Raw genomic sequence first — 23,922 nt, forward strand, 5'->3', positions numbered from 1 at the left:
TTCAGATCTAAAACTATTACCCCAACTTGTGTTTGTTTGCTGTCGCCAGGAGAAATTTGCAGATTCTTCAAAGATTAAGTCCAATTACAGAGCTTTCTTCATCTGAGGTGAGTTTTTGTTCCACCTCTTGCCTTCAATTTTTGACTTTTGCCTCTAGTGACCCTTCAAGTTATTAGCTTTTTGAAACAGACTGAATGTTTTCTATATGAGATGCTACCATAGATTAGTCTTGAAGTTGGGTTTAGGGGATGCTTTAAGAAATTTTCCAATTGTGTATGTTTGAAATACTGAAGTTTAGTTTATTGGGGTCGTCTAGTTCGTGATTCAACTGGCTGATTTGTTTGTGAGAGTTTTTTGAGCTTCTGTATCAAAGGTTGGCTTTAATTTCTGGGAATTGTTAGTTCAAGTCTAAGTTAGTTCTTGAATACTTATTATTTTGGTTTGGGGATTTGGTGATTGTGTGGAATTAGTAGTTTAAGTAGTGAGAAGATGGATGAGAAATTTTGGTTTAATGAAGGAGATAAGGCTATGGTGGAATCAGTATTGGGTACTGAGGCCTGTGAATTCTTGAAGTCATCCGCCTCTAGTAATGTGTTGGCTGATATGGTTTCACCTCCTGGTGATTTGGGTGTGCAGCAGGGGCTATGCCAGATAGTTGATGGATCCAATTGGAACTATGCAATTTACTGGCATGCCTCAAACCTGAAATCTGGTGGGTCTGTTTTGATCTGGGGAGATGGGCACTGTCGGCACCCAAAAGATGGTGCTATTGGAGATATTAATTCTAGTGGGGATGAAAATTTGGAAGAAGTTGAGAGGAAAGAGAAGGTGAAAAAGCAGGTGCTCCAAAAGCTACATGCTTCGTTTGGTGGGTTGGAGGAGGATAATTACACGTCAAGGTTAGATGGTGTGTCAGATGTGGAGATGTTTTATCTCACTTCAATGTATTTTAGCTTCCGATGTGATTCGGCATATGGTCCTGGGGAGTCTTATAAGTCTGGTAGATCGATGTGGGCTTCAGGCGTAGTTAGTTGTGTAGATCATTATCAATCAAGATCCTTTCTAGCCAGGTCAGCTGGATTCCAAACTCTAGTGTTTGTTCCTGCAAAGTCTGGAGTTGTGGAGCTTGGTTCGGTCAAATTAATTCCAGAGGAACAGAGTTTTGTGGAGATGGTCAAAACTGTATTTGGGGGATCAAGTTCTGTGCCACAGAAGGCAATTCCAAAGATTTTTGGGCGTGAACTAAGTCTTGGTGGCTCAAAATCACGATCAATCAGCATTAACTTTTGCCCTAAAGTGGAAGATGATTTGAGTTTCCCTTCAGACTCCTACGACTTACAAACAATTGGTACGAATCAGATTTATGGCAATCCATCAAATGATTGTCGGTCTGATGATAATGAAACAAAACTTTTTCCGCATTTGAACCAAATGATTGTTGGGGGTTATGATGCGCAAGCAAGGGTGTCTGGTTTGGAGCTGAAGGATGACTCTCCATCTCAGGCAGATGAGCGGAAACCAAGGAAGAGAGGGAGAAAGCCTGCGAATGGGAGAGAAGAGCCATTGAATCATGTAGAAGCTGAGCGGCAGAGGCGTGAGAAGCTTAACCAGCGGTTCTATGCCTTAAGAGCAGTCGTGCCTAATATCTCTAAGATGGACAAGGCCTCTCTGCTTGGCGATGCCATTACTTATATTACAGACCTTCAGACAAAAATCAGGCTTTTGGAAACCGAGAAGGAGATGGTAAACATTAAGCAAAGGCAGATTTCTCTGTCAGAGATTGATTTTCAACCAAGACACGAGGATGCAGTTTTATGCAGTTGTGAGGGTGAGTGCCCTTTGGATACTCACCGGTTCTGGGGTGATGAAAACATTCAGCGAACATCAGATTATATTCAAGAGTCTAATGGTCTTCAAACAGATGACAAGGTTATTCAAATATTTCCATTGGACCCAAACTGGTGCTGCCGAGCAGTTGAAGGAGGAATTGGTTGTGCTCTTTCTAAATGAATGATTGTACATTAACTTGTGTGTATTAAGGGGCACACTCCGCATGCCAAGTCATGAATGCATCTCCTGTAAAAAAGTTTAATAGTCTTGTGGCTGACAAACTGGTGAGTGTCTTGTTTGCATTAATGATCTGTACTCAACTTGAAAGTGTTGAATGAATATTTTCTCAAACCGTGGGGGGTGACTCTTGCCATGCTTCTCTTTTAATGTTAAATTGGATAAAATTACAGTGAATCTGATAGGTATCAGTCGGATGAATTATTTATGCAATGTGGTGCAGTATCAAAAGGGAACTCCGAACTCTGTAAAGGCTAATATCTGAAATTTCATGTACATGGTTCTGGCGGGGGGAATTTAATACCTGGCCAATTTGAAAACGAAACGTCACAGAGAAAATTATATGTTGGCTCGCTGATCTTATTCAAGAAAGTTTTGATGTAATTACTACGATAAATGGGTCTATTCAAACTGTGACCAGTGGCTGAACAGTACAACAAACTTATCTTTCTATCGTCTCCAAAATGTTTACCTAATTTACATACATTCACAACCCACCAATAGTTTGTAGGGTAATTTCTCCGTGTAGTAATAGTTAAAAATTTAATTACAAGGTTATTGAATCTTAATTTAAATTGTTGAGACAATCAGAAGTGTTTAATTGAAAATTAATCAACTAAGTAATTTAAATTTCTTGAATTAATTTCCTTGATGACTATTTTTTTTTTTTTTTTTTTTTTTTTTTTTTTTGTGCATTCTAGGTTTCACTGCTAGGATTAAATCATAAGATAACCGTGCTACAGATAAACACCATTCTTAATTTACAAAAGTATAAACATAAGTTGTAATTTGTACACTTCTTGGTCCCCACTTAATATGACTGGTTCAGGTCCAAGAAATTAACATGCCGTGGGTTGATCCATTCCATTCAACCTCGGGTCAACCTTCAAACATTGCAAAAGTCAAATACAAAATCTTAGTAAAATCAAATGGGCACCAAACGCAGTCAAAGTAGTTAAGCTTGCAGATTAAACGTCATTAATACTACAACCCTATTATAATTTACACACACAACACTCCCTCTTATCTCCCACACCATCTCTCAAAACTGATTTTACCTCCAAATCTTCTACTCAAAACTCAAGTATTAACAGAGAAATAAGGTATATTAATTACCAAGATTATGGGTGTCTCTACGGGAAAAACCTCTTAACTGTCTTATTCATTCTCCATTTTCTTGGCTTCCAGCAATGAGGCCATTAGAAGGAGAGCGATGGATGAAGAAAGAAGGGGGGTGGTGTTCCAATCTCTACAACAGGGGCCAGTGCCCCTTTGGCTGGTAACCCATGCACTTCATACCTGGCCAGGGCTCAGGCTCTTGCACTCTCAATGGCATGAACGTAGCCGGCAGTGTTGTGCGTGCCCCTCCTGCCTTTCCTGAGTCAATGGAAGTAGGTGTGGCTTCAACTGGTTCAAACATCATCGCAAGATCAAGTCTCGTAATTTATGTCAGGTCAAATTCAATGCAACTGTAGATCACCAAAAATTTTTGTAACTAACCCTGTGTTTGTTTCAATCTTAGGATTGTATATTTTTTTTTTTTTTTTACTTGTCTGTTTCTTGGTATAATTTAAACCATGTTAAGTTTGGGGGATATAATTACAATGTTGATTTTATCTTAATTTAAAACACACGGAATTAATTAATTAATTTTATTTATGAAAATTTTAAGTTATAACGATGATGCATAACCATTGCTCGGTTCAATTTATATATATCTTTTTTCTCTTTTGTTATATATATGTCTAGTTTTAATCTCTGTTTTTCCCTTTCAAATTGGTCATGAATTAAACAGATATAATAGGCTTTCATACATATTAAGACTTTTTTTTTTTTTTTTTTTAAAGAAAACTTTATAGACACATATTTTTCAATTTTATTTTATATATTAAGGTGCAATCAGATTAAGCGAAAATGTGAAAAATAAAAATATAAAGAACGGTTGAAACAAGGAGTAGCTAGCGATGAAAAGATGCCAAAGCATAGACCAAATGAGTTGGTTAGAACTCATACATCACCTTCTGCAATAGAACGAGTCAAAGTAAGAAGTATGTTGTTGAGTTAATTAATGAACCCGCAAGCATCATGCCAACAAGGTTTCTTTTTTAGGTCTTTGGACATGCACAGGTTGATTAATTAAGAGAATAATATATTTTCAAAATTTTCAGTAAATTTTACTTATATCTTTTATTCAAGTTCATAGCTGGACCCAGCTTCAAAATTGAAACTTTGATAGGATTTGGGAAAAGTTGTAAAGTGAGATGTGGGAAACTTCGGCCAACTGACTTCAATACCATCAAAGATTGAATTAGTGAAACTTAGCTAGGGTAGTTAGGTATGATATTTATTTTCTTAATAAAAAAAAAAAAAAGTGTGATCATATATAATGTGGGAGTCAATTAATTGCCAACTTCCCTGAGGAGAGGAAAAACAAGTACAATGGAATATGATATAAAGTAATTAATTATTAATAATAAAACAAATTTATTATTGCAAATTAATGACCTATGACTTCTTCTGCTATTGTGGAGCTTTCGGGAAAAATAAAAACATTTAATTAAGAGTAACCACGGCAAAAAAAATCTTTTAAACTCGGTTAATCCCACTTAGATATTGTTGATGGAGTCTGTGGTTATTATCTTAATTACGTTTAGTCATTTTTTAAAATAAAATAAAAATCAGAACTAACTAATGACCATGCAACTCCATAATAGTGGGCATGAATAGTTTTTCAATCATCTGATTTTCTGGTTAGGCGGAGAGGAAACAAATTTAGTACCATATCCGAGTGCTTATCTTTGTAATTTAGTTATATATATATATATATATATATATATATATATATATATATATATTAAAAGATATTACAAGAACATTGACCGTTTATGACCCAGTTGTGCCTAATATGGCAAATGCTATATAGTATATATAACAAAGAGAGAAGATATATAAAAGGAACAGGCACCTTTAGTACCTGGGGGGCCTAATCCCATTATTCTGAACAATAAATAGCCAAATTTGGCGCATATCACTTATTAATTTTTAAGGTGTTAATGGCTACAAATAAGCCTTTTATTGCGGCTAATAGCTGCACCCATAAGATTCGAGTACTGTGGAGGAGCCCTGGCACGGCGCCTGCGAAGTTCCGATGTTGTAGCAAGAGAGTCTCACCACTCTCCGGGTGTAAGTGCAACCATTGATCCGACGCCATGGACAGGACCCTTCTTTAACTCCATCTTCTTCGTCACTTAGGACTCGGCCAGCCTCACAAATTGCGGGCTAATGGACAAAGAACAACTGTGAAAACTAGAAACATATTGAATGTCTCATTTTGTTGGACAATCTGGAAAGATTAAAATTAGATAGTATAAAAAGCTGTACTGAATGAGATTGTAGGAGACGGGAGTACATATTTATATTGCCCATCAACTAGACAGACTTTAGTTTTTTAATTATTTAATTGGTTAAAGTGAACTGATCTTGACATTAATTGCGCAAAGAGTTTAGAATATGAATGGTATACAAAGAAATTTTTTGTTTCAAGTTGAAATCTTAAAATGAATTGACAGAGCGTCATGCAATGGAATTATTTTAATGTTGATATGCATACAAAAGTTGTGAAGTTGATAACCTCATATTATAGCTCTGTATGGGAGAAGAATCTCTTAAAGGGGTGAGGGTTGACTTGAGGAGATTATTTCTTTTGACAGTATATTAATTTGACATCTGTGACAATCGAATGAAAATATTGGTTATGGTTGCATTTAATCAACTAGAAAGACTTGTTGAAAGGATTTTCTCAGCTTAATGGTTAAGGATAGTTGGCAAGGGCTTGTGATTAAATAAATCTCGATTAATTCAACTCTTTTGTCTTAATTTTTTTCCTGGAAGTCAGTTCTCATGTTGTTGAATGTTGAATTGCTACGTAACCTAATCCACATTTGAAGCGCTATGATGATTCGAATTTTTAAGTTAAAAATTTCACACGAAAAACTTTGTCACCAGTTGATGTACAGTTATATTTAAGATGCCATAGGCTATGAGTCTATGACCTGGTCTTGTTTTTTTGCACCATTTTTTCAAATACGTCAGGTGCATGCGCTTAGTATATATATATATATACTTGGTATCGAATATTGATTGTCTGTATTTCTGGTCACATATTTGAGTATGCTAAGAATTTGCATGACAAAGAATTAACGTCGACCTTTGTACAGATATGTATTTAGTGCGGTGGTCATGCGTAAACTGCCAGAATTTACACGCAACAGACAACCGGCTCTTCCAAGGAGAAACCCATTCATCTATTAAAATACAAGATGGGGAATGGCAATTTCCAGGATGATTCAAAACATTTCATGGACACATATACATCTTTCAAGGGAATAATTTTTCCCAAATTACGTGCTATATTTGCTTACAACCTTCGAGCTTATCATGATTAATCAAAGTAAATTAAAATGACCATGCCACATGGTCCTGTTGATTTATAATATCAGGAGTTTGGCCGTTTGGCAACATGATAATGTTAATTGTTGGAATACAATCTTGAATAGTCTGTACACTGTGGATTAAGATTGTAATTCAGATGTGGTTAATAGGCTAGCTGTATGGTCTAACTTGGTATTATATCTATAATATCAACATCATTTTGTGTTTAATTTAGGGTTACAATTAGAGATTTTTTTAATAATTTATAATTACATAACATTAATTGTTGAGCCGTAATAGTTCATCTTTACCCAATAGTTGTATAGATCAGTATTGCGCAGGATTTAATGGGGATAATTTTGCTGGTAGAATCCTTGGTTTTAGGCTTTTGCTTCTTGAGTCCTATATAATATTGTCCCAGGAAAAAAAAAAAAAAAAGCCATCTGTGGATTACATTACAAATGTTAAACACAAACAAATGAGACATAGAATTAATGAAAGAAAGATAGTAAAAAGGTCAATTTATACGTAACGAAAAACGTGTTATACTGTGATACAAGAGCTTAAATGAGATATTATATATTAACCAATCTATGGGTGATCAAGTGGTTTGATAAAAACTTTTAAATGTATTATTACTCATGAAATCTTAAGTTCGAATCCCTCTTCGATTGTTAATAGGGAATGAGTGATCACTAAAACTCTTGTTTGGTTGGTAGTTCCAAGGTTCTGAGGGTTAGTTAATATACATGTAAACTAGATCGGACACTCTGGTCATTAAAAAAAAAAATATATTATCTATTCATATAATATAGCATCCCGTAAGCTAAATATGTAGACTACTCAATATAATAATTGCATCAAATGCTAAAAACTATAATTACAAATAATATATCCATTCCTCATTCACAGAATGGAAGATTTGGAAGAGCAGCTAGCATTCCTGATATCTTGTAATGTGGTGAATTATTTTCAAAGTATACTAGACAGACAGACAGAAAGCATTTGTATATGTGTAGACGACGAGACAGGAAAAATTGACCTGGAAGGAACGAACAAGAAGCTGTCAATTAGTTTAGCTTATTGGTACCATGATTCTGGCTAACACATTTTACTTACAAGGAGAAAGAATTAATTCCATTACGGAAGAATTGCGGACCTTGTGAGCTAATTCCCTGACTTTCAGAGAAGATATATCATCACTTATTACACACACGAAAGTACTCATATATTGAGTTGATCGTTAGTGTTACTACTTTAAAAAATTTCTAAAAGATAACTCAAGAACAAGCAAAATATATATCCCCTAGTTGTAATTGATTTCGCCAAATCATATTTGATACTTGATAGCAATCGCTAAAAATCAAATGGATTGTGTTGTGCGGTCAATCCGGAGAGGATAGTTCCCCATTAGGAGAGAAAATATTTAAATTGACTCAATTTGGACTGAAGATATTCAAATTGACTTAGACTCCAACTAAGGTAGCCGAAGATCATGCAACTTTCTAATTCTACGTATTTGAATTTTATCTCAACTCTATCATGTAAATGAGTGCTATATAAACCTATCATAACTTGTTTTCAAGAGGGCTGGGCAATTGTTCTAAGCAAATTTTTCTATGAATTATACTGTTCTTTGTAAGCTTGCAAAAACAATAAAATAACAGTGGACGTAGACTCAAGTTCTAATTTGCCGAACCACTTTAAAAATCTCTCTGCCATTTACTTTATTGCATTTATTATTCATCCACTGATGGTTATCCGTAATCACACGCACATCCATTTCAGTTCCGACAGGGTTAATCGGAATTCTCTGGTTGGTGCAGATTTCTGTATCAACATTTTGGTGCTAGAATGAGGACCTAATTCACAATAACTCTCCATGTTTTTCCCTCAAGTCTCAACTTCTTCAACAAATCCCAACTTCTTAATCTAGAATCATGTCATCAAATGTGAAAATCTGAGCAGGATAAAGTCTGAATTTGGCTAAGTGGTAAACAGAAGAGTTGTAGCCCTTCAAGTTAGCTTTCTGACAGTCAAAGAATCATCCAAATATGAGGTCTACAGCTAGGGATGAGCCACGAGCCGAGTAGCTCGCGAGCTAATCGAGCTCAGCTTGTCCCAAGCTCAAGCTCGACTTGAAATCAGTCGAGTCGAGCTCGGCTCGTCCCAAGCTCGAGCTCAACTCAAAATCAATCGAGTCGAGCTCGAGCTCGAGCAGCTCGTGAACAATGACGAGCCGAGCTTGGCTTGTCAGACTCGCGAGCTTAAACGAGCTTAGGGGGTAATTTGCAAGATTTCAAAAGTTTTTTTATTTTTAAGTTGTTCAAATTGCAAATAGCACCCATATAGACAAAAACGCAGAAGTGTAGAACCCATTTCAATTTTTCAAAGCTGAAACAAAAACTCAAAAAGTAAAACCCATTTGCGATTTTTCGTTAACCCTAAGTACTAACTCTCCACTGTCATTCACCGTAAATCAGTCACTCACGAGTCACGCTGCCGTCCGTAACAGTCTGTTTGATCTTTTCCACATTGTTTTCAGCAGCATCAACCTTAAGCTTAACTTCATCTCTTGTAACCTTGAGCCTCCCAAAATCTTTTTCGAGTTTGCTAAAGTTGGTCTTGTAGTTGTACAAGTACATAAATGGACGCCCAAAGCACTTGCCAACATCGATAACAGCACTCACAACACCCGCAACAGTAGCAACTATTTCAGCCATTTTCAGAAAAAATAACAAAGCTAAATCAAAACAGAGAAAACTAAAGGACAACAAGGGAGCAAAAACAGGAAAAAAAAATAGTGACGCAACGAGATCACAAAGCGAAGTGTTTCTTTGAAGTAGTATAAATTCAAACAGTGGATATAGAATCAGATTAAAAGATACGAAGTAATTTCAAGCAAATCAACGAAATATTTGGTGTCAGATTTTGTTTGGAGAGAGAGAGAGATTAAAAGGCAGAGTGAAGAAGTAAAGGTGTGAATTGTGAATTTCTGATGACATGTGCTCACCAGTAACATGCGTGTTGAATGGTTCAAACTTCAAAACCAAAAGGTAATTTTAATAAAAATTATTTTGAAAGACTAAAAATGTGGAAAAGATCAATCGAGCTCGAGCTCGAGTACCCTTTCACACTCGCGAGCTCGAGCTCGAGCTCAAGTACTGAAGCTCGATTAAGCTCGAGCTCAGTACTGTTCATCACGAGTCGAGCTCGAGTACCGAGATACTCAGCTCGGCTCGACTCGACTCGTATACATCCTTATCTACAGCTCAAGTTATCATTAAATACTGAAGCCTATTCCAAATCAGAGTTCTTAGATCGCGTGGCCAGATCGCTCAGATTGCGTGCTTAGATCACTCTAACCTTCAGCTTCAGATCACGTGGCCAGATCGCTTAGGTCGCGTGCTCAAATCTCTCAGATTTGAAAGAGCTTGCTAGCTCTCCAAGCTTTTTGATCAAGCAATGTTCTAAGATCAAGCTCTTCATGTTTTCTGATCGAGCTATGCTCTCAGATCAAACTCTTTCTGCTTTATGATTGAGCAATGCTCTCAGATCAAGCTCTCCAAACTTTCTGATCGAGTAATACTCTCAAATCAAGCTCTCCAGCTTTATAATCAAGCTATGCTCTCAGATCAAGCTCTCCAAGCTTTCTAATCGAGCAATGCTCTCAGATCAAGCTCTCCATGCTTTCTGATTGAGCTATGCTCTCAGATCAAGCTCGCCATGCTTTCTGATCGAGTAATGCTCTCAGATCAAGCTCTCCAAGCTTTCTGATCAAGCAATGCTCTCAGATCAAGCTCTTCATGCTTTTTTATAGAGCAATGCTCTCAGAGCAAGCTCTCCATGCTTTTTTATAAATCAATGCTCTCAGAGCAAGTTGTCCATGCTTTATGATCGAGCAATGCTCTCAGATCAAGCTCTCCAAGCTTTATGATCGAGCTATGCTCTCAGATCAAGCTCTCCAAGCTTTCTGATCGAGCAGTGCTCTCAGATCAAACTTTTCATGCTTTCTGATCGAGCTATGCTCTCAGATCAAGCTCTCCATGCTTTCTGATCGAGCTATGCTCTTAAATCAAGCTCTCCAAGCTTTTCGATCGAGCTATGCTCTCAGATCAAGCTCTCCATGCGTTTTGATCGAGTAATGCTCTCAAATTAAGCTCTCAATTCTTTCTAATCGAGAATGCTCTCAGATCAAGCTCTCCATATTTTCTGATCAAGCAATGCTCTCATATCAAGCTCTCCATGCTTTCTGATCGAGTCATTCTCTCAGATCAAGATCTCCATGCTTTCTGATCGAGCTATGCTCTCAGATCAAGCTCTACACGCTTTCTAATCAAACTCCTCGCACTCTCTGATCAAGCTCTTTATGTTCTTAGATCGATCTCTTTATGCTCCCTAATTAAGCTCATAAGCTCGCTCATTCACTTGAGATCACGTGTTCAAGATCTCTTAGATCGCGTCAAGCATAACTCAAGTTCTTCAATTCGAGACTGTAGTCTATATTACGACAACGATCCAAATCAAAGACATTAGTTTTTGAAGCGCGATTACACGCTCCAAAAACTAGGGGGTTATTGTTGTGCGGTCAATCCGAAGAGGATAATTCCCTATTAGGATAGAAGATATTTAGATTGGCTCAATTTGGAAGGAAGATATTCAGATTAACTTAGACTCCAACTAAAGTAGCCAAAGATCATGCAACTGCCTAATTCTACATATTTGAATATTATCTCAACTCTATCATGTAAATGGGTGCTATATAAACCCATCATAACTTGTTTTCAAGGGGGTTGGGCAATTGTTCTAAGCAAATTTTCCTATAAATTATACTTTTGTAAGCTCTCAAAAACAATAAGATAACAGTGGACGTAGGCTGAAGTTCTAATTTGCCGAACCACTTTAAAAATCTCTCTGCCATTTATTTTATTGCATTTATTATTCATCCACTGCTGGTTATCCATAATCACGCGCGCATCCATTCCAGTTCCAATAGGGTCAACCGAAATTCTCTAGTTGGTACAGATTTCTGTATCAACAGATTGCCATGAAAATAGATTCATTAGGTATTTGGTAAATGCTTCTTGTTCATATTCATATACATACCTACATCTTACATCGTCAACTACATATCTTGCATGATACATGCACGGACAATTTTTTTTTTTTTTCCAGATGATCAAGAACCAAGTATAAATGACAAAAAGCTCGCTTTTTATTCACTATTAATAAAGACAAATTGTATATAAGCATTTGCATGCTAATTCACGCAATGAACAAATAAAAAACAGAAAACAAAGAGGGAAAATGACGCTATTTGGGACACCTTCCCCTTATTTCATTTCAACTAAATTAGATATAATAAGGCTTTATATATATCAAGTATGAGTTGCCACATTGATTGGAATGAACAATTATTTAGGAAGAAGAGACATGCCCAGCACGGCCCGCGAAATGCCTTTGATTGGTGCAAGGAGGGCCACCACTCCCAGGAATGTAGGTGCAACCATTTTTTCCTATAGGAGGAACCGGAGCCTTTTGCAGAGACTCTAGCAAAAACTCGTTTTGATGATGATGGAGTGTCTTTATCTCCAAGATTCTGGAAGCCTCGTAATGTTGCATCATGTTCATAGACAAAACAGATGTTATCAGTGTCACTACTAGCAACATATTTAGGTTCTTCATTTTTGCTTATGTCGGACAAACAATTGATTCATACAGAAAAGAGACGCTTCAAATTTGAGATGAACTGCATTGGCGAACAGACTATATGTATATGCATATGCATATGCATATATGAAGGCATGCAGGAAGTTACTTAATTGGTTGACTTGGAAATTTCCAATTTTTGATCTGTTACAGTGTCTTGATTCTTGACCACTGATTCGGGCGGTAAATGGATTTGAATTGAATTAGTCGTGATTCATGAAGTAAAAAATGGGATTCAATGTGAGTCTTTGATTCATATCAAAAGTCACATGCTTTAGAGTTTAGACATATATTAAGATGCATTGCACGTCACGCCATTGGCTTGGAGATGGATGCATGATTAATTATTTTCAGCTTTTAAATTATTCAATTTAATTTGTTGTTTTCAATAAAATAAAAACAGCAATTGGTGTTTGAAATATATGCAGTTGGGAAGGGTTTGTGGTGTTGGCGGTGTGGGGGAGATAACTAATCACAATTCATGTGGGAGGTTAGACTAATTGGGGTATACAGCTTTGAATTGATGTGTCCACCAATTGTAGTCACCAACTTTAATTAAACTTTTTTGAAAATACAGTATATTCAACTGTATGTACATATATACTTATGAGTTCTCGCGTTGAAGGCCACAAGACAAGACCTGTTCGTACCGGGTCATCAGTGTAATTAATTATAAGACTCCTTCAAAACGCTGCTCTCCTCCGCCGGCTTTTATCTAGAAGAGAAAATTATGTATCTTCATCCTTTCATCCACGCGTTTATTGTAGATATTTGGTTGATTTTTTTAATTAACATGAATTAATTCCAAATACTTGTACTCGATACAATAGACATATCTCGCTTCATTTGGTCCTGAAAGATGCTCAAGAGCAATCTAGAAGCTAAAAGGTAGATTATGATACACATTACAAGAGGGCAGGGTTTTCGTGATGTTGTGAACCACTGCACCAAAATAATATATGCACGCCCATTTTTATTCTATTTTGGTGAAACGAAATAAAGACACAATACTAGTATTGTGTATTTAGTATTGCGTATTTACATTCATTCACTGAACTGATTCTATACCTTATCAATCTGTTCATTGATTAGCTAATATGCTAACCACAAAGAACCAGTCGTATCAACATAGACACAATGTATACACATATTAATGCTTAACCAATTCAGGTACAAGTATTTGCACTACATACAAGACAATTATGTCTACAGCTTAATGGAGCACATAACTGCAGTACTGAAATCCAATGGCTGAGGAAATGGTGGCTTTGTATAAATGGACCTCCATGTCTTCTTCCTAGGATGGTAGACTTGGATGAACAGAGTTCCTCTTTTATGTTGTCGCGGTCGTCGCGTTTCCATTGAATCTATTCCATTTACAGGACTCATCACATGTAACTCTCCATTCAATGCAACAAAACCAAATGATTTCTTGCAAGGAACTTTTCTTGGCACCGATGTCTCCTTGTGCCACCGGTTCAAAGCCTTGTCATACCTGAATACAATACGTGGAACATGTGATAATGTCTCTATATAGAACTTCAATTGAACATATTAAATTCACGCAAAGATGATAACTTGAAAGTGTAATGTTTCGACAAAAAGTAAACTGATTAGAAGGCACGTGTAGAGATTGCATCATGATAATGCTTGATAAACCATCCATCCATTTCTCATCCTTTCCTTTTTGAGAACACGCTCGATACCATCATGCTTGATACACTGACCTCCACTGAGGTTTAAGGAAAACACACTTACAACCCTCTGATTTCAGAAACAACATCAAAATTTCATAGTTTTTAGTTGATTAAATAATCAAAGCTACGAAATGACAGTTTTTCCTGATAATTATTTAAGGAGCATGAATGAAATTTCACACATCTGATTATTGTTTTAACTAAAGGGAGGAAAGGATTGATACTATTTTCAAAACTTTTGGGATGTATTTTCCCCAACCTAGATTAAGGGCATTTAAACCAATAAGTTTTTCCTTTTGACAGTATATAATCTTTCTTTGGGAGGAAAATAACAGCCACCACGTACAAATTAAGTAATTACACAAAGCTTTACAATTTACATAGTTAACCTTTGCACAAGGGCTCCAGGTGAAGCATATCAGGGCAAACAGAGGCATCAACAATATAAACTAAACTGAAAGAAAAAGAGTGTTGAATTGAATTAGACAAGCTCAGTATGGTTATTAGCACTATGTTTCATAAATGCAACCAAATAAAATCTAGGTTGGTTCAGTTACAAGCTTCCTAGTTTTCTTAACAATCTAACACACCCTGTTTGTTGAATTTATCAAACAAAGCCTAATCTCACCAAGTCACTATGCAGTGCAAGATTACTAAAATAAAAAAATAGATACAATCTTTACTCAAAAAATTGAGCAATTGACCAACCACAACCAGAGATACACACAAATGACAGAAAATGCAACCCAATTAAACAGTTTATAGATGGCGAAATAAAAGTTAAATAAAAAAGAAAGAAAGAAAAAAGAACTAATGTTCATAACTAAGATAGAGTCCACAATTAGTAAGCAAACAAATGAAACAGGAACCGATTATCAATTTATGGCACAAAAAACGAAAAGAATTCAAAAATTGATCTAACAGGCAAATTAAAAAGTTAGAAGTGTGTTTATTTATATGAAGTTTTGTTTTCACAACAACGTCTATAACCCAATTGCCACCCAACTTTTTTGTATTTTACTAGTTGATTACAATTCTAGCAACTTTCGGCAAACCTACACCTTCAAGCAGCTATGCATAGACTAACCTTATGGCTAGTTAAGTGAATACCGCTTAAGTAAATAACCAAATCAACGAAACATAATGCTCATGGCACAGCAAAAACAAATTAAACTCGAGATTTAACTACCACTATAGATAATCTAAATTGCATGTAAAGGACTGAACTCACTCATTTCACAGACAAAGTATAGAAGTTACCTTGAGATATCATTATTATCAAGCATGAAAACTTCAGGCCTTCGATGATCTTCATCCTCCATAACGACAATCTTCCCTAGCCGTGTCCTCTCCCCTTCCCCCCACATATCACCAACTTCCCTCCAAGTCCCCCAACCATGACTACCATCATCGTCATTCTTCTTCAGTTCCAGCACCACTGCATCTCTGTAGTACTCGTCCACAGGAAACACTCCCGAAACCGTCCTCGAGTCCCCGTACCCACCCATCACCCAAAACTCACCACTTTCCTCCGCCATAAACCCCACACATCCCGCTCTAAACCTGGGCAACCCATCCATCTCTACCCACTCATTTCTCGCCACATCATATCTCTCCACCGAACTTATCCTACTCCCTCCCGCAGCAAACAAACTATGCCTGGACCCTCCACCGGCAACAATTATCTGATTCAATCCCGGTACCGCCGCGCAAGCGAAGCTCCCGCGTGGCGAAATCATCGGCGCGATTCTCTCCCACGAGAAGGTGATGAAATTGAACCTGAAGGCCGAGTCAGTCGGGAGTGGTAGATCCAAAGGAAAGGAACGCGCGTCAAAGTGGGACCCACCGACAAGGTAGACGTCGGGCCCAAGGGAGACGGAAGTGAAATTGGTGAGACTGTAGGTGGAGGGGTTACAAGGGAGAGGCGGGAGTGGACGCCACGCGAGATTAGACGCGTCGAAGAGGAAAGGAGACGAAATAGAAGGATCTTCAGGGAATATACAGAGGAGATGCGATAGGCGGGAGAGTTTACGGCGGTGAAATATTAGGGTTTTGGATGAGAAAAATAGACACCATGATTTGCAGGTGGCTTTGAGACGTGATTGGTGGGAGTAAGGAATGAATGATAAAATCAGAGATGCAACGTCGTATGGAAGGCCAGGTATTAAGGTTACAGATTCATCAATTGTCATCAATTGCTGCTGTGTAGAAGAAGGCGATGATGATGAAGGCATCTCTATATGTAAAGGGGTGATAGATAATCTGAATAAATAAAGTCCTCCGTCCGACTATACTACTACACGAATTGAGTGAACAAACGTTTGTCACATAGGTGTGACATTCGGCTCAACATCTCTGTATAGAAAATGCGGTTAGTTTTTGTGGTGGCGGCGTTCGGGTTTGGCTTGTGACGGAAGCTTTTGCTTTCACTTTTCTAGATACGGACAAAGTAACGACTTCTTTTTTAGTTGCATAAGTCTAAATAGTACAGGTTGTTGACACGTGGCAGTATTTTAAAACTATGGCTTTTAATGTATAGAGAGGTCGCAGGCGGGAGTGTGCTTAGTATGGTGATTACTAAACACTATTATACGTTCTTTGTAACATAGTCTTCCTGAGTGGCAACTAAAATATCTAAGCATGACTACAATATCGCAAATGTTTCCCCCACAATCAATGGGAGATTGGATAGCAATCAGAAACTCCAAAGCTCAAATGTCAACCATATGTCGAAGAGGAAATCACGATAAACAAAACTTCTTACCTTCAGATTCTAAGGCTCAAAAGACTTAAAATAGTCTAACAATTCGTTTGGACCATTAGCAGATACTGAATTACTGACAAACAAAGCTTAACTTTTCAGAGGATTGATCGACAAAGCCTTGAACTTGAACATAAAATACGATTAAAAGAAGAAATTGATAGAGAAACAAATGAATTGAGTTTTCCATATGAAACAAAGATCATATTTAGCAAGAATGGGAGTTGATCGGATGGTAAAAACGAGGTGGGAAAGGTAGCAGTAAGATCAATCGGTGATGAATAGATGGATTAAGAGAATTTTGCAAGCCAAAATCTAACACTAGAATTTGAGAATTGATATTTTTCTTGAGATTGGAGATAGAGAATTGAATCTCTACATTTTTTGTTTGTTTTAGAGAGCTTCTGCGATTCAGTGGAAGAGCGACAAAGAGAGATTTTGGGTAGAAGAGAGAGAGGGAAATTATTTTGGTTTTTGGGAGGAAGAAATTTGGGCAGAAGGATGGGTTTTTGGGCGCCGAAATTTTGGGTAGAAGAAATGGGTTATTCTAGTAGTTTATAATCCTAGCTTTGACTTAATGAAAAATGGGTGGGAGAATTTGCCTTGGTGAAAATTTTGAGGTGGGAAAAATTGTTTTATTTTTATTTTTAAAACCGCGTTTGGGGTTTTGATTTTCTTTAATTTTAGATTTATAATCTTTTTAATTTAATTTTTTTTAATTTTAATGAAAAATAGTTTACTTTTTAATTTTTTTTAATAAAATCAAAAATTCGGTTTTCTCTATTTCTATGGACCAAAACCGAACTTGTTTCTCGGATAACCGAAAAACCACTTCGATTTCCGATTCGGTTCAGTTTCTCCATGTTTTTGAATACTCCTACATTTGGGTGTTGGGGATACGCCTCGACAAGAACTCACCGAAGTTAACAAACTTTGTCAGCGCCAAAGTCACTGAGCGAGTCGTCATCTACTGAACTGGACTGGTAAAAACGAGAATTTGTTTTCCAGTGCCGGAAATATATTGACTATGAGGGTTTGCAAAAATGAGTGAAATAGAGGGTAAGCATAAGTTTTAAAGAAAAAATTATAGGAATAGTGACTGAAAAATTGGTGGCAAAAAAAGGCAATTTTTTTTTTTTTTTATATATATACTTAATCCTTGACAGTTAAAAACTGTCAAAGATTTTGACTACAACAGTCAAGAACAATATTTACAAAANACGATTAAAAGAAACGAAAAATTCCAAGTTCAACATCATGGACACAAGAGAAAATCTCCCCAATTGACGAATCCACAGGTTTCACCTCGAATCTTCACACTTTGTTTAATCCAAAATCACTCAAAAATAAATCTAAGAAAATGTAAAAACTGCTGTCTATCTCTCCACGAACGCCCTAAACAAAAAGACTAAGTGTTTCTTTTATACCTCGCCCAAAATCCTAAAACTTAGCCTAAAAACGAAACTGTGCGTTTTACAAAAACTGGAAAATGAGACTTCGCCGTGGCGAAGAAGGAATCTCACCGCGGCGACAAAGGAGCTGAATCTGATGCGTGACTGGCTCATTTCGCCGCGGCGAAGGTTGTTCATATAATGAAGATCACGGTCCACTGAACGAATCATAAACCCTATATGTTTAGCATTGACGTAATGGTTACTNATGAGGACAAGGTAAACGTTGAATGTCAAACACTTTACAGCTGCAAGTTTTTCTAACAAGGTTAACTAGAGCATCCAAACCATAGCCGCGCACAGTGAATTCTTGAGCATTAAGAGGATAGGCAAACAGTGCATTTGACAGTTCAATACGTTCTCGCAATAATTTTTCAGCTGACGGAACAAGGGTTGTAGTAAAATTATCTGACTCCGTACGATGCTCATGGAACCATCGCGACAATGTCCTTTAGATTGCATCAAAAAGTGCAACTATTGGAAACTCTCTTTCTATTAACAACTTCGGGTTTATTGTAGAAGGTTGGCGGAGTCGAAAAAATTTATTCTTAGCACATATACCCGTGAGCACACATGTGGTTTGGAACATATTTTAGGTGAGCATCGACAAGCGTCCGCTAATGTTATTGGACAATTTGTCAAAAGTTGGTTCGTTGAAGGGAAAGGTCCATCTCCTAAAGACATTCAGAGACTTATGCGTACAAAGTTGGGATGTGCTGTTAGTTACTAGAAATGATGGAAAGGGAGACAACATACACAAGATTTTGTGAGGGGCACGCCGGAGCACGGGTACGCAGTATTAGAAGCGTACCGTTATAAGCTTGAGTTGACAAACCAAGGTAGCAAGACGGCTTTGAAGTGGGACAGGAATATGATGTTAAATATTTTTTTGTTACTTACGGTTCTGCTATAAAGGGTTTTGTAAACATGAGAAAGGTGTTGGCTGTTGATGGTTGCTTTCTGACGGGAAAGTATGGAGGTACATTGTTGGTGGCCACTACACAAGACAACGAGAATCACACATATCATGTTGCATGGTGTGTGGTTGACTTGGAGAATGACGAGTGTACCGTATCACTTACATACTCCAATCCATACTCTCTATAGTTTACGCTCTGGAAAATCTGCACAATCGATATAAACAAAATATCAGCAAAAAAATTAAACCAAATCAAATATAAACAAAACACGCTCCGTAAGAATCGCTTAAGCGATGGGCAGATGATTAGCGATTTCAGATCGCTTAAGAGTAAAAGCGACGAATCGCTTAAGCAATATAGAAGATCGCTTAAGCGATATAGAAGATCGCTTAAGCGATTCGTCGATTTTACTCTTGGTCGCTTAAGCGATTTAAGATCGCTTAAGNGTTTGTTGAATTTATCAAACAAAGCCTAATCTCACCAAGTCACTATGCAGTGCAAGATTACTAAAATAAAAAAATAGATACAATCTTTACTCAAAAAATTGAGCAATTGACCAACCACAACCAGAGATACACACAAATGACAGAAAATGCAACCCAATTAAACAGTTTATAGATGGCGAAATAAAAGTTAAATAAAAAAGAAAGAAAGAAAAAAGAACTAATGTTCATAACTAAGATAGAGTCCACAATTAGTAAGCAAACAAATGAAACAGGAACCGATTATCAATTTATGGCACAAAAAACGAAAAGAATTCAAAAATTGATCTAACAGGCAAATTAAAAAGTTAGAAGTGTGTTTATTTATATGAAGTTTTGTTTTCACAACAACGTCTATAACCCAATTGCCACCCAACTTTTTTGTATTTTACTAGTTGATTACAATTCTAGCAACTTTCGGCAAACCTACACCTTCAAGCAGCTATGCATAGACTAACCTTATGGCTAGTTAAGTGAATACCGCTTAAGTAAATAACCAAATCAACGAAACATAATGCTCATGGCACAGCAAAAACAAATTAAACTCGAGATTTAACTACCACTATAGATAATCTAAATTGCATGTAAAGGACTGAACTCACTCATTTCACAGACAAAGTATAGAAGTTACCTTGAGATATCATTATTATCAAGCATGAAAACTTCAGGCCTTCGATGATCTTCATCCTCCATAACGACAATCTTCCCTAGCCGTGTCCTCTCCCCTTCCCCCCACATATCACCAACTTCCCTCCAAGTCCCCCAACCATGACTACCATCATCGTCATTCTTCTTCAGTTCCAGCACCACTGCATCTCTGTAGTACTCGTCCACAGGAAACACTCCCGAAACCGTCCTCGAGTCCCCGTACCCACCCATCACCCAAAACTCACCACTTTCCTCCGCCATAAACCCCACACATCCCGCTCTAAACCTGGGCAACCCATCCATCTCTACCCACTCATTTCTCGCCACATCATATCTCTCCACCGAACTTATCCTACTCCCTCCCGCAGCAAACAAACTATGCCTGGACCCTCCACCGGCAACAATTATCTGATTCAATCCCGGTACCGCCGCGCAAGCGAAGCTCCCGCGTGGCGAAATCATCGGCGCGATTCTCTCCCACGAGAAGGTGATGAAATTGAACCTGAAGGCCGAGTCAGTCGGGAGTGGTAGATCCAAAGGAAAGGAACGCGCGTCAAAGTGGGACCCACCGACAAGGTAGACGTCGGGCCCAAGGGAGACGGAAGTGAAATTGGTGAGACTGTAGGTGGAGGGGTTACAAGGGAGAGGCGGGAGTGGACGCCACGCGAGATTAGACGCGTCGAAGAGGAAAGGAGACGAAATAGAAGGATCTTCAGGGAATATACAGAGGAGATGCGATAGGCGGGAGAGTTTACGGCGGTGAAATATTAGGGTTTTGGATGAGAAAAATAGACACCATGATTTGCAGGTGGCTTTGAGACGTGATTGGTGGGAGTAAGGAATGAATGATAAAATCAGAGATGCAACGTCGTATGGAAGGCCAGGTATTAAGGTTACAGATTCATCAATTGTCATCAATTGCTGCTGTGTAGAAGAAGGCGATGATGATGAAGGCATCTCTATATGTAAAGGGGTGATAGATAATCTGAATAAATAAAGTCCTCCGTCCGACTATACTACTACACGAATTGAGTGAACAAACGTTTGTCACATAGGTGTGACATTCGGCTCAACATCTCTGTATAGAAAATGCGGTTAGTTTTTGTGGTGGCGGCGTTCGGGTTTGGCTTGTGACGGAAGCTTTTGCTTTCACTTTTCTAGATACGGACAAAGTAACGACTTCTTTTTCAGTTGCATAAGTCTAAATAGTACAGGTTGTTGACACGTGGCAGTATTTTAAAACTATGGCTTTTAATGTATAGAGAGGTCGCAGGCGGGAGTGTGCTTAGTATGGTGATTACTAAACACTATTATACGTTCTTTGTAACATAGTCTTCCTGAGTGGCAACTAAAATATCTAAGCATGACTACAATATCGCAAATGTTTCCCCCACAATCAATGGGAGATTGGATAGCAATCAGAAACTCCAAAGCTCAAATGTCAACCATATGTCGAAGAGGAAATCACGATAAACAAAACTTCTTACCTTCAGATTCTAAGGCTCAAAAGACTTAAAATAGTCTAACAATTCGTTTGGACCATTAGCAGATACTGAATTACTGACAAACAAAGCTTAACTTTTCAGAGGATTGATCGACAAAGCCTTGAACTTGAACATAAAATACGATTAAAAGAAGAAATTGATAGAGAAACAAATGAATTGAGTTTTCCATATGAAACAAAGATCATATTTAGCAAGAATGGGAGTTGATCGGATGGTAAAAACGAGGTGGGAAAGGTAGCAGTAAGATCAATCGGTGATGAATAGATGGATTAAGAGAATTTTGCAAGCCAAAATCTAACACTAGAATTTGAGAATTGATATTTTTCTTGAGATTGGAGATAGAGAATTGAATCTCTACATTTTTTGTTTGTTTTAGAGAGCTTCTGCGATTCAGTGGAAGAGCGACAAAGAGAGATTTTGGGTAGAAGAGAGAGAGGGAAATTATTTTGGTTTTTGGGAGGAAGAAATTTGGGCAGAAGGATGGGTTTTTGGGCGCCGAAATTTTGGGTAGAAGAAATGGGTTATTCTAGTAGTTTATAATCCTAGCTTTGACTTAATGAAAAATGGGTGGGAGAATTTGCCTTGGTGAAAATTTTGAGGTGGGAAAAATTGTTTTATTTTTATTTTTAAAACCGCGTTTGGGGTTTTGATTTTCTTTAATTTTAGATTTATAATCTTTTTAATTTAATTTTTTTTAATTTTAATGAAAAATAGTTTACTTTTTAATTTTTTTTAATAAAATCAAAAATTCGGTTTTCTCTATTTCTATGGACCAAAACCGAACTTGTTTCTCGGATAACCGAAAAACCACTTCGATTTCCGATTCGGTTCAGTTTCTCCATGTTTTTGAATACTCCTACATTTGGGTGTTGGGGATACGCCTCGACAAGAACTCACCGAAGTTAACAAACTTTGTCAGCGCCAAAGTCACTGAGCGAGTCGTCATCTACTGAACTGGACTGGTAAAAACGAGAATTTGTTTTCCAGTGCCGGAAATATATTGACTATGAGGGTTTGCAAAAATGAGTGAAATAGAGGGTAAGCATAAGTTTTAAAGAAAAAATTATAGGAATAGTGACTGAAAAATTGGTGGCAAAAAAAGGCAATTTTTTTTTTTTTTTATATATATACTTAATCCTTGACAGTTAAAAACTGTCAAAGATTTTGACTACAACAGTCAAGAACAATATTTACAAAATTTATTTTTAACCAATTCCTTGACAGTTAATAACTGTCAAGAATCATCCAAAACGGTCAAAGATTATTTTAAATTCTTGACAGTTCATAAAAGATCAACAATCAGTCAAAAATCACCATTCTTGACAGTTTTTTAAAACAGTCAAGAAAATTTGACAACTCATTATGTCAAGAAAGGAGGTTTTTTTAGTAGTGTCAAGTTTTACATATATCACATTCTTATGATGTGAATTCCCAAATCTACTGTTTAAAGAACCGGATCATACTAGTCAGTCAGACTGAAATCTGGTACCTTTAACAATCCGGTTCTCTGTGAAAACTGAATTACACATCAACCCGGTTTGGAAAGTTATACAAAAGGTACAACATAGGTATTTGTACGACATTCCCCATAAAATCGAGGAAGATTAATCGATCACTTATGATGTATATCAAGACAATAATTTAGATGAATTTAGTTTTCATATTGATGCAGAAGTTAATGAACAAGAAAAACTTCGTAGGGTGGATGTGGAACCATAGATTGTTCAATTTATGGAGTCAAGTAGTAGAGTTAGTGATGATGATATAAAGTGAAGATGTACAAGTTGAAGATGATATTGAGAATTAATAATATTTATTATTGTTATCAAAATTTAATTTGTATAATTGTGATGTGATTTTTCTTTGTGCATTAATTTTGATTTATTTGCTTTAATATTAATAAATATTATTTAATGTACTAAATTTGACATTTAAATATAAATATTAAATAATATTATAAATTTATTATAATAAATATTATAAAAAAATAACAATGATTCCAAACAAGTACCAAACATAAGCTACCAACAGTGGAAACCTGAAAAACAATTTATCACATAGTGTTTTTCGTATTTACAAAATAAATAATAATAATAATAATAAGAGCATTGTCTTTTGCTTTTAATAAATATTTAAATATATTTATATATCAAGGCTTTAAATAAGTATTAAATAATAACCAACCCAATAAGTGAAATAATAAATTCTTTACTAGCAACATTCTTAAATTGAAGTACATGCTTGAATGTCA

General features: G+C 36.8%; 3 protein-coding genes across 3 annotated transcripts; 1 reads left to right on the plus strand and 2 right to left on the minus strand.

The window, feature by feature from the left end:
* The first annotated feature begins 302 nt into the window (after window positions 1-302).
* Window positions 303-2,010, plus strand: LOC116120636 (transcription factor MTB3-like). Its single transcript, XM_031406598.1, has one exon. The coding sequence runs from the start codon at window positions 490-492 to the stop codon at window positions 2,008-2,010; it is 1,521 nt and encodes a 506-aa protein (XP_031262458.1). The 5' UTR covers window positions 303-489.
* An 11,128-nt stretch (window positions 2,011-13,138) lies between these two features.
* Window positions 13,139-16,387, minus strand: LOC116120624 (F-box/kelch-repeat protein OR23-like). Its single transcript, XM_031406587.1, has 2 exons — window positions 15,165-16,387; window positions 13,139-13,702 (listed from the first exon to the last, which is right to left on the minus strand). The coding sequence occupies exons 1-2, from the start codon at window positions 16,136-16,138 to the stop codon at window positions 13,414-13,416; spliced, it is 1,263 nt and encodes a 420-aa protein (XP_031262447.1). The 5' UTR covers window positions 16,139-16,387; the 3' UTR covers window positions 13,139-13,413.
* Window positions 16,388-19,511: 3,124 nt separating this feature from the next.
* Window positions 19,512-21,321, minus strand: LOC116120652 (F-box/kelch-repeat protein OR23-like). The gene has a single exon (XM_031406617.1). It carries the CDS (start codon window positions 21,121-21,123, stop codon window positions 20,146-20,148), a length of 978 nt encoding a protein of 325 aa, XP_031262477.1. The 5' UTR covers window positions 21,124-21,321; the 3' UTR covers window positions 19,512-20,145.
* Between the last annotated feature and the right edge of the window lie 2,601 nt (window positions 21,322-23,922).

The sequence above is a fragment of the Pistacia vera genome, unplaced genomic scaffold (genome assembly GCF_008641045.1).
Source record: "Pistacia vera cultivar Batoury unplaced genomic scaffold, PisVer_v2 Contig940, whole genome shotgun sequence".
NCBI classification, from domain to species: Eukaryota; Viridiplantae; Streptophyta; class Magnoliopsida; order Sapindales; family Anacardiaceae; genus Pistacia; species Pistacia vera.